We start from the raw sequence: 11,897 nt of genomic DNA on the forward strand, positions 1-11,897 counted from the left end.
TCCAACAAACATCAAACGCTGATTATTCCCGTGTTTTATCTCAATGTGTGACAATTTGTCAAACGTCTGTGTGGATTCATTTGCATATTTTACATACACTTATAGATTTCAGAAAACAGCTAGGAAACAGCAGAGAGAAGGAGAGAGAGGAAAAAAAAAATCTTGAAGCTAGTTGGGGTGCAACCCAATTTCACAGCTTCATGATTGAGTGGAGCAGCATATGGATGTCGGCTATGTGACAGTCCCGGCATATCACTGTATATTAGTGCAGTCTGTCACAATACATGTCCAATTGCGAGAATGTTTATCAACTGTCTTCATGTGAACGTTTTTTTTTTTTTTTTTTCATACCATTTGGTTGGGCTCATAGCTAGCATGCATTGTCGGGAAAGAAAGCCAGCGTACCACAAAGAGAATAAACAACATTCAAACAATCTGCCTCGCAAATCACACCTTAACTCCTGACTCAAGGGTAATTTATATGCACAGTACAGACGACAGGAGGGAGGCTGTTCTGGAGGTATCGCCAAGCTCGCTAATCACATCAGTCATCAAACTGCCTTATCTCAAGCTAGGCTACATCTCATGGACATTAAAATGTCTTTACCTCTTAAAGGGGGGCAGCCGCGACTCCGGTTTGGGTGCGCGAGGAGAAAAGCTGGAAAGGGGCTGCAGCAGGTAATCACAAGTTGCAAACCATATGCTCGCACCATCTGCCTCACACATAACACATACACGCATCTAAAAATGGGCTAGCTTGCAGGAAAAACTCAATTATCTATTAAAGCATATGACAATTAGGCACTGGACAGAGAAGGTGCTTTTATACGCATCATACACTTTTACAGCACCTATGCCTTCAGGCAATCAGTAGCCACCTCTGGGATAAAGACTAAAAACCCAGAAACATGCCAGTTCTTCTGAACTCTGATCCAGAGAAATCCTGATACCAAGAAAAGGCAAGACAACAATTCTCAATTTGTCAGATTCATAAGCAAATGACTCCCATGAGCGATTCTTTTAATGAATCATTCTAAGTTACCAGCTTGAATCAGTCATTCAGTCAATCAGTGATGATGAATACTTCACTGAATGAATGGATTACTGAAACATCTGACTCACTCACTAAACTTACTTATATAATTGTGTTGAAATTGACTCAAATTATGTGTATTTACAGTATGATTCATGGCACTTAACTCTGGATTATTACTGACTACTGTTCATATGACAATATGAAGTAAAACACATTCACCAGAGCAGGAGAATCAACATGTGTCTTTGCATGTAAAGGAGGCTATAGACTTAAATATGTGAAAGAAAACACTATTCAGACACAAGTCAGCATGCAAATGTAAGTAAGTGTGGTAAGAATGAGATTTGTTACACGTAAATGTTTTGAAAATGTATGAAATTAAAAAAATTAAAAAAAATCTGTGAGGTCCACTTACAACATTAGTCACAAATTGGTGTGATATACACAAAAGTTTAAGGTCGGTTTTTTTATTTATTTTTTATTAATACTTTTATTTAGCAAAGATGCAAAAACAGATCAAAAGTGACAGTTAAAACATGTATAATATTACAAAAGATTTCCATTTCAAATAAATGTAAATAAAACAGGTACTTTAAATTGTAAAAAAAATTCACAATATTAATGTTTTACTGTATTTTTGATTCAATAAATGCAGCTTTGATGCAAGCATAAGATACTTCTTTCAAAAACATTTTTTTTTTTAAATTGTACCGACCCCAAACTTTTTAACGATAGTATAGGATTTAATAAGCATTTCTCACAGGAAAAAATGAATGGTTTGAGAGTGCTATGACTCGGAGTGGGGGAGATGAGAGAGGCGTGCTCACATACTTCACTAATGACAGCACTGTATGCTAATTCCATATGACACTCTCTGAATCAGAGAAGGAGACGAGAACCAATCGAGTGAGAGAACACGGTTCCATGTGTGACAACAAAGACCTCATGGATGAGTCACATGATATTCAATGACAAATAGCACAGCAAAGCCCTCACAAAGACAAGCAGTGGGGACTGACCTACATTCAGTGATGAAAAGTGGGCTGGAGCCCAAAAAGAGGCCAGCACTGTGACACAAAACTCAAAAAATTGCCACAAGTCACTCTGCACATGAACATTTTTAGCCGAGATAGGCCTATATTGTAATGTATGAAAAATGAGATCCGAGCTAATGTAGCAAGTCTAGCCTGCTCTTAAGGTTACTGGGAAACTTTTCCGATATCTTTGAGGATAATCATTAAACTGTTCACCTACAAAAGTAAGAGTTTTTAGAGGGGGGAAAAAATCTATCTTTATTTAAAAAAGAAAAAAAAAATGCCGAAAAATGTAACTAAATGTTTAAAGCGGTCATGTGAGGTCTGTACCATAGACATGCTCCACGTGCTTGAGTCTGTCGACAAGAGAAAAGAGCGTTTGCTTTGACGCGTCCAGTTTAAACAGCTCATTTGCATCTCTGTAGTCTGTACAAACTTCAGAAGGATCCCAGCGTCGGAAAACAAGTGGCGAGTTTATTTTAATGGCGTCCCGGATTGCTTCGGAGGAATATGTTTGTTCTGAGCATTTGTTTTTGTAAACGAGGCACAGTGTAATAGTAGTTCGCACACACTTTTGTTGAAAGATTAAGCTGTTTTGGATCTGACAGCATCATTACAAATGCTGTAATGTTTTATATGGATTTATATGGTTTTATATGGATCACGTGTTCAGATCACGTGCAATAACGAGTATGATAATACAGACATTTGGTTCAAAGCTACACTAGAAAAGCCTACAGAAGAACCTGTGCAACTTTTAATGTGTCTTTGTTCAGAGCTGGCCTAAGCATTTGTTGAAGTGAAGGCAAACTTTCAGTCTAAGTTCAGACTCAAGTGTTTGAAATGACACAACGCAATAATCTAAATCAGTTGGATTAATTATTTACCACATCCTCACTTTCGATGTCATTACACAGCTCCAAAAATAGACCTGCCAAGAAGTCTTTCTGTTCTTGCAGACTGACTTGCGACGGTGCACTTAAACGAGGAAGTCTGGAGAGCCGTGACGAGCCCTGCGGTAACTGCCTCTCAGATTACACCGATCAGCAGATTCGTCCTGCTGCCGTGCACACGCAAAAACATCGGTCCTCACACAGCAGAACACGTCCCGTGTAGCCTAAGAGGGAGGGTGTGTGTGGGGTCAAACCACCTGAGAAGAAACAGGCCGACTCCTGCGGGGCCTGACTGTTCCCGTCACATCTGCTGATCTTCACTCGCCAGCACCGGACACTACATTACCGGCCTTGCCATCCAACTATAGTAAAGAAGCTAAAGCAAAACCAGAACTACTTGTCATCCAACTATAGTAAAGAAGCTAAAGCAAAACCAAAACTATTTGTGTGTCAATCAAAATCATTTAAACTAAAAAAAACGTATTTGAGAAGGTTCTCGAAGTGTGCGCCACTTTTGCGGCAACACGTAGGAGTTTAGGAACAGGTGACTGCAGAACCATCCAGCGCTGGTGAATTTGGCAAAACTTCCATCGTAATCATAAATTCATATATTCACAGCCCCAGTGGAACGGCTTCAGACTGTTCACAACTAACGAGACTCTTCAGCGCAGCAAGGAAAGAAAAAAAAGCACAGAGAGTTTCATGAAGTGAAAATCCATAACTTGCAGAACTGGAGGTCAATCTGAATTCAGTTCTAAGCAAGGGTGTGTGGGATAACTTATTCCGTGGCTTCAAACTAAAGCTTTTTTCCATCATTAAGCTGTATTTTTCGGGTGATGCTGGCAAAGGGGATCCGGGGAGACTTGATGAAGTTGCACAAGTATAATGAGGGCAGATCAAACCGAATTGAATCTGCATGACTATAAAGGAAAAGAAAATCATGCGCAAACTACCCCTGTAGCCGTTATGAGTAATGACCAATCAACACCATCTTAGGCACAGCGGCATTGTTAGTCCGACAGCGGAGCCCCACCAAAGTGTTAGCTGGCGCTGAACCCTAGACACAGCTGAGCGCCAATCAGATTATTTAACAAGGTGGGGGTCAAATGGCAAAAAAAAGACCCTTGGCTCACAGACCTGTCAAAAGCTGCTATGTGAAATCTGAGGCAGGAGAATAAACGTGCTAGGACACATTTAAAAAGGTAAAGGTACAGCTGCAGGGACATTTTAAAAATATTTTTTTAGATGACTCAAACTTCACATGAAAAAGTCAAACTGGTTAATCTTGTAGTACGCAAATGTAACTTGATCTCTAAAGGAAAAGTCAAAATTGCTGCAGTTTCGTTTTGGCACCTTATTATTACCTTACAATTAGAGGTGTTTGCTACAGTAAGCATCATTATCAGTCACATTTTGGCAGAAATAGCCAAATCTTGTAGTGTAGTTACAGGTGTGCATGAAGCATAGAAGTCACTTTCAAACCAAGCAGCTTTCTGTTTGTCAACTTGAACCCTCTGTAGAGGGTAGCCCATGTGCAAAATTTTAGATCGCATATATTCCTATTAAAATTACTGGATTTCACCCACAAAAATATGCTGAATAACAGTAAATGTGACCGTACCATAACTTTTTGTAACATAAATTTAAGAATCCCATATTTACAGACCAAAATATCCAAGAGACTTCAGGGTGGACTCTTTAAATTTGCCCCCCACCCCGCATCATCTAGGTCAGGGATGGGCAACTTCGGTCCTGGAGGGCCACTGTCCTACAGAGTTTAGCTCCAACCCTGAAAAAAATCACCTGTCTGTAATTTTCCAGTAATCCTGAGGACCTTGATTAGCTTGTTCAGGTGTGTTTGATTAGGGTTGAAGCTAAACTCTGTAGGACAGTGGCCCTCCAGGACCGAAGTTGCCCATCCCTGATCTAGGTGACTTCTGCACAAGCAAGGACCACTCACATTTTCTACAGAAAAATACATAACTTTATAGCACTATGTCTACCACCTAGTCAAACTGGTCCTTAACACCATTGAAAAAGTGGCCTGTGCGAAAGAGAAATAAAGCTGTTGGTCATCGCTGGAAAATCACTTTGCTAATTGCAGCACAAGTGTAGTTGTAAATTTCAGGTCTATTATTTTTATTGCTTTATTATTGGGTGCAATCTGGAAGAAAAGAAGAGGCAAGACAGGTAGCATCTGTCTCCACCTACTGCCTTGGCACAGTCAGCCTCATCTGCTGGCTTTGGCACAGGGCATGAAAAACATCAATGCGGCTCACTAGTGCCAAGCACAAGCATGGCAGTCATGCTTAATCCAATCTGGCAAAGTATTCATCTTCTAATGTTAGCTAAAATAAGTCACCTACTCTGCAGTCTCTGGGCCTGTCAACCCCAGACCCATGCTGGAGAAGAAAACAATGGCATTACCTTTAAAACCATTTGTTTCTGAATGTAACCTATTTTATTTATCTCAGAGATGAGCAAAACTACAAAAAAAAATCGACTTTTGTGAGTTGACTCACAGGGCAAGCTCACACTACAGGACTGTACACAACAAAGGTGTCTTATCATCTGTCTTCGTCTTGTCATAGTTAACAACGACGAGCTGACGAGACTAAGCTACAATACGTTTGTTCAAGAGGCAGTCCTAACCTACAGCGAAAACATTTTCTCTACAAAACATAAATTCCATTTATACCATCTGCACTGTGATTGGCTGGATTAGTTCCACCTTGTCATTGCATTGCACAAACTACAAGATCATGTGGTGGTAATATCAAAAAGGTTTTTTAGATATTGCAGAGCCTGTGACTGCTCGAGACTCAGATCACGGCCCTGGCCTGCTCGTACTTTAACAAGCATTGGCGACCGCAACGAGCACCGATTTGGCCACGATCCAGGGGTTTTGTCGCAGACCTTGGACAGCAAAATCCAGCCAAAAGTTGTGTAGTGTGAGCTTAAAGAAGCTCTGCATAATTAGGCTGTTCTGAGTGTCTAATGTCAGACTACACAATATCTTTTCTCAGTTATGATAGTCACTGTGTCAGATTATGCGGTTTTGACTCCTAAATTATTGTCATGCTGTGGACAAGAAACACGTCAGACTACACGTTGCTTTCCAACCAATCATCGTTTGCCGTCTTTACCGCCATGTGTGATGTCATCGAGAAGGCTGAACTAGCGACTGACTTCCCGAAACAAGAGCGTAAACAAACAATGGCTACCGAAGCAACGTGTTAGCTTAATGCTAATTCCAGTAAGCGCCATCGTTCGCCAGCATTTATCTTTTTTCACTCTGTCGCGGTCGTTCCTCAAGAAAACATCATAAACTTTGCCATACCTCCATGAACCTTTCCTCCATTGCATAATTCCAGCTAACAGCACAAATAAAATCATCTCTCTTTCGTTTTGGCATGTTTGAAAGCTGTGTACGGAAGAGCTTCTGTGCTCCTATTGGTCAGCATCATAGATGTGGCCGAACCAGTCGTGAAGTAACGAACAAAAATTAAACATGCTAGTCGTTCTGTCGGGATGTCATGAAGCATCGCAGAAGCAGCGTTGGTTGTGATTCACTATGACACAGTATACGAGATAAAATTATCGATTCTTTGTCCCAACACCCATTGTCGTTTACGAATCACCACGCCCTATGTCAAACGAATTGTGCCAAAAATCGGGCTGATATTGTGTAGTCTGACTTCGGCATTAGTGGTTTTCACATACACTACCTTTCATAAGTTTGGGGGCAGTGAGATTAATTGACAATGTTTTATTTATTATTTAGCTAGGATGCATTAAATTGATCAAAGGTAATGGCCTAGTAAAAGACATTTATAAATGCTGTTCTGGTAAACTTTCTATTCATCAAATCCTGAAAAACAACAACATTGTTTCTACAAAAATATGAAGCTGCACAACTGTTGATAATTCAACATTGATAATAATAACAAATATTTTTAAGCAGCAAATCAGAATGATTTCTGATGGACCATGTGACACTGAAGACTGGAGTAATGATACTGAAAATTCAGATTTGCCATCACATGAATGAATATCATTTACATTTTTAAATTGTAATAATATTTCACAATATTACTGTTTTTACTGTATTTTGATCAAATAAAGTGTGAGCATTACAGACTTCTTTTTTAAAAAAAAAAAAAAAAAATCTTACCGCCGCCAAACTTAGTGTAAGATACTTTTAATTATTATAATTATATTATTACCATCTTCAGACACACCACTCAAGAGCAAGACGCAATGCAGAGGTTCAGTGTACTGTTGTAGTAGCGGTGCTTAAAAGGAAACAGTCTACAAAAAGTAGCAGGATAACGTGACATGTTCTGAAACTAAGATGCATCACTACTAGAAAATGCACTCAAGAGTATAAACTTGTGTGGACAAAGAGGGAAACGAAAGATGACACAAAAGCAAAGGGTGGTTTCCTCTAATCTGGTATCTAGTAATAAACTCAACAACACAAACTGAACACAAACAAACATCTCGCCAGTAGTTCCTGTAACTCAAAGTAAAGCAAGACCACAAGATCATGGGTTGGATTCCCAAGTAACTCACTTTGGATGGAAACTAAATGCAATGTACTTGTAGGTTCGCTTAATTTTGTCTGACTTAATTTTTCCTCAAGGGAAACTGACCTGTATTTGGGCCGATCGAATATCAAATTAGACTAAATGACACATGAGGTGAGTAGAGAGGCAGAATGTCTGATGAGATTCAATGAATCCCCTTGAATGCCTCATATTACCACAAATGCTCTAGAATCACCCCATTTGGCAACAGAAATATGTTTCAGGCGCTATCCAGCAGGTCCACCGTGTTTGAACAGAACGAAAAGCATGAAACTCTAGAACTGAGCAGTCAATCACATGCTTTAACTGGAAATGGGAAAATATTCGTTATTTTGTAAACCACAACATTAAATTTGCGACAAGATATCGTATGCGGCTGACGCTGTGTGTATGTTATCCCAGGCTTGAATTGTTTCCTGTCCTTGACAAACTTCTGTTTGGCCTTAAAGCCTCTTGGAATGAAGCTGCAGTTCTGAGAGTCGGGGTCAGGAAATGAGACGAACACAGACATATGATGATGAGGGAAGTGGGTCATTATAGCTTATTTCAACTTTCACGTCAGCGGCTGGACCGGGAATATTTTCCATTTTCGGTCAGAGCAACAGCTGCCTCTGTGAACCACCTGCTCCTCACCCCTTCAATGTCAAGCAAAAAGAGTAATGATAGTTTAAGGATAGGAACAAAAATTGGTGGCATAAGATATGCTGAGCATATAACAAGCAATTTTTCATATCCGTTTACCTCACATTGAAATGTTTCTTTCTGTTGCTAAAAAAGGTTCATAATGGTCTCACTTCACAGCACGAGCACAGCACAGCAGTCGTTACCTGGTCCGTTGAAGATGCATGGTTTCTGTTCAACCTTGCAGAGCTCAAAGCATACAGACAGATTCACAAACCAAGATCGATATCACAGCACATTAACCTAATTCTTCTTACACTAAAATGCATCTGCAGGTTTTCCTGAATAGCTCAAAGCAAATACAAACCAAGAGCGTGCTGATCTAAAATGGAAACGCACACAAGCAAGCCCATCAGAAGTGAATCTGACCACCCAGAGAATCTACAGCAATAACTTCCTTCCTGTGAATCCCCAGACACAAAACACGTAATTTAGTCATCCATTTCAAGCATGGAAAACAGCTTAGCACATCAGCTAAAAACAAGTCACACATTTAAAGCTGTCAAAGTTTCACAAGAAAGGCTTTTAGATGGTACAAAGTTAGATATATTTATCATGATTGATGATAAGCTTAGTGAGACTTTGGTTAAATTTGGATATTAGCCTTTTTTGTTCAATTTTGCATTTTGTTTTTACAAATTTTCAGAAAATGAAGTAAAATAGCTGGTTTAATTTCAGCACTTTTATTTTTGTCTCAGGATACATTTACACGATGCGCTAAAAACACACAAAAACGTTTCGTGTACAGACGACAACATTTCAAAGACAGCTCGATCATGCAGGTTTGCACTGTACAATATCAGGAAGATCAGGCCTTTCCTAACTGAGCATGCAACACAACTTCTCGTCCAGGCCCTGGTCATCTCTAGGCTTGACTACTGCAATGCTCTTCTGGCTGGACTTCCATCATGTGCAACCAAACCTCTACAGATGATCCAGAACGCTGCAGCTCGTCTCGTCTTCAACGAGCCCAAGAGGGCCCACGTCACTCCTCTGTTCATCTCTCTGCACTGGCTACCACTCGCTGCTCGCATCAAGTTCAAAGCATTGACGCTTTCTTACAGCTCCTTCCTACTTTCACTCACTACTACAAGCCTACATCCCTACCAGAAGCCTACGATCGGTCAACGAGAGGCGTCTCGTGGTTCCATCACAGAGAGCCACAAAATCACTTTCCAGAACATTCTCATTCACAGTTCCATGCTGGTGGAACGCTCTCCCCACCCTCATCCGGAATGCAGAATCCCTGACAACCTTCAAAAGACAGCTGAAAACCCATCTCTTCCGTGAGCACTTAACCGCATAAAAAAATAAAATAAAATAAAAACTCCCCTTTCCCTCTAAAACCTCACTTATCGGGCTTATGCTACTCTGAATAATGCCTGAACTTCGTATCTTGAGCACTTCTTGCGTTGTTTTTGTTTTTGCCTCTTCATGATGACTCGCTTAATCTAGTCCTAGTTTGTAAGTCGCTTTGGATAAAAGCGCCTGCTAAATGACTAAATGTAAATGTAAATTGTCAAAACGTTCCCCCATTCACACGGATCTGTGAAAACGATAAAAACGCTGTAGTATTCATGCCAGACCAGTAGTTGGCGATATCACTTTGTAAATTAACACTACGCCCTCAAAACGCCACTGTCGTGTGAAAGAATGGAAAACGCATAAAATGTTTTCCATTTTTAGTTGAAAATGGTGTCGTGTAAACAGCCCCACAGTTGCCACATTTTCCGATGTACAAAAACAGAAAAGATTGTATGTGTCATCACTGACACAAAAACTACAACTAAGACAAAATTATAATCAAACTTCATTTGGACAAACTATCATGATGCCAAACATTATCACTTTAAAGCCATGAAATATGAGCAGTGCTACATTATAAGCCTGAGTAAACATGGATCCCTTTCATGCCATTACAAGTATGCTGACAGAAAGGAAAATACCAAAAAGTAATTTAAAACAGAGGTTCAACAAAGTCTTTCTAATGTAAATACTTGTGTGTTTTGGAGAAAAAAAGGCACAGGTCTGTTTAAAACACACTTGCATATGCAAAATATAAACATTTTGAAATGAAGGCTCACCTTCATTTTCAGATGATGGACATGCAACCTGAAGTGCCAAATCAAATGTTCTCGCAGGATTCTCGCTGAAAGAGGAAAAACAAGCCCAATTCACAACTTAACAACTTAACTTAAGTTAGTGAGTTAAGTTAAGTTCACTTATAAACTAACATTTTGATATTATTTACTCTTTCCAAACCAATGTAACTTTCATTCTTCTGTCGATGACAGGAAAATGACAGTCTCAATCTCCATTCACTGTTATTGCATATTTTACAACATCTGCTTGTGTTCCACTGAATACAAAGTTATACACGAGTTAATGTTAAATTTGAGTTAACTAACGTTATCCCTTTAAAAGCTCGACATGTCATTGGAGACTAAAGTATGTCAGTTTTCTCTTGTGAATTCGCAATATAGTCATAATAATTACAGTATAAATCCATACATGCTAATAGAACGAGATGTTAACGTCGTCTAATTCCAGCTGGATGAAATATTTGCAGCTGTCAAGTTTAAATGTCTGTAGAGGAATGCGGCTAGGCTAGTTAGCACGTCTGGGGTAAACAGCTAACCGGTCAGCTGGACCTGTCATCTCCTCTCATTAGCCAAATGAGCTAACTAACCGATTTACAATAGCCGCTATCTTCATTTTGACCGTATGAGATACTTTTATTTACGGAGACTGATAACGCGTGCCGCGACAAATCAGAGGAATGTGTAAGTTAAATAAATGTGGACTTACTTTATCCTGCTGTCCATGGCTAAAGCATCGCGTCAGCAGCAGCTCGCGCCGACGGCGGGAAAATAAAACACCGTAGCGCACTCCGAGTCACGCGCGCTGCCTGCGAACCTTCTGGATCCGCGGCTACCTGACGGACGGTCGCGGAAACTGCTGCATTCCTCTATCTGTCGGCGCGCGGGCTCCCCGCTGACGCTTCCTAGACGCGCTGCTGACCGTTTCGGTTCCCCAGGCTGTGATCCTGCAATGAAGCACCAGGAAGCACCTGGGTCACGCGAGTATGCGCGCGTGCGCGTGTATTTCAGTAGGATTGTGATTCCAAAAAATTAACACTAAGTCATTATTTACTCGCCCTCTTGTTGTTTCAAACCTGCACGAGTTTCTTTTTGCTGTGGAATACAAACTGAGATGACAGCACCAGTCTCCATTCACTTACAATGGTGACTGAGCCTGTCAGTCCTTAATACTGACTGTAGTTAGCCTACCTTATTTAATATCTGTTTTTGTGTTCCACAGAAGATAGAAAGTCATTAAGGCATTAAGGTTTGGAACAACATGAGGATGAGTAAATGTCCTTTTTTTAGTGAACTGTCCCTTTAATTGCATCCTTCAGAGCATTTTTTTTTGCATGCATGCATGCATAGGCATGTCTACTGATGCTAGCTTGCATACTATGCATGTATGTATGGTTTGCAAATACCTTCTTTATATTATTACATCCTTAAATGTTTCTGAAGAGGAATGTGAACATCAATAATGTTTAAAAATAAGCTTGTTAAAAAAACAGGACCTGTTTATAAGTTAAACACTCAAGTTCTAGTGGTTGGCTAAAGCAAAGGAAGTATAAATTCACACCACC

General features: G+C 40.0%; 1 protein-coding gene across 2 annotated transcripts in view; it reads right to left on the reverse strand.

The window, feature by feature from the left end:
- Positions 1-11,314, reverse strand: part of dennd1b (DENN/MADD domain containing 1B) — a 95,662-nt gene extending 84,348 nt beyond the window's left edge. The window contains exons 1-2 of one of the 2 annotated variants that reach the window (XM_084117401.1): positions 11,042-11,314; positions 10,318-10,382 (exon numbers count right to left, since the gene is read on the reverse strand). In XM_084117401.1, coding sequence (XP_083973527.1) covers positions 10,318-10,382; positions 11,042-11,058 — 82 coding nt within the window. In that variant the 5' untranslated portion in view covers positions 11,059-11,314. The remainder of the gene's footprint in view (positions 1-10,317; positions 10,383-11,041) is intronic. The other variant, XM_084117402.1, reaches the window with a different exon arrangement.
- Positions 11,315-11,897: the final 583 nt, after the last annotated feature.

This window comes from Abramis brama (assembly GCF_963993115.1).
Source record: "Abramis brama genome assembly, chromosome: 6".
Lineage (NCBI taxonomy): Eukaryota > Metazoa > Chordata > Actinopteri > Cypriniformes > Leuciscidae > Abramis > Abramis brama.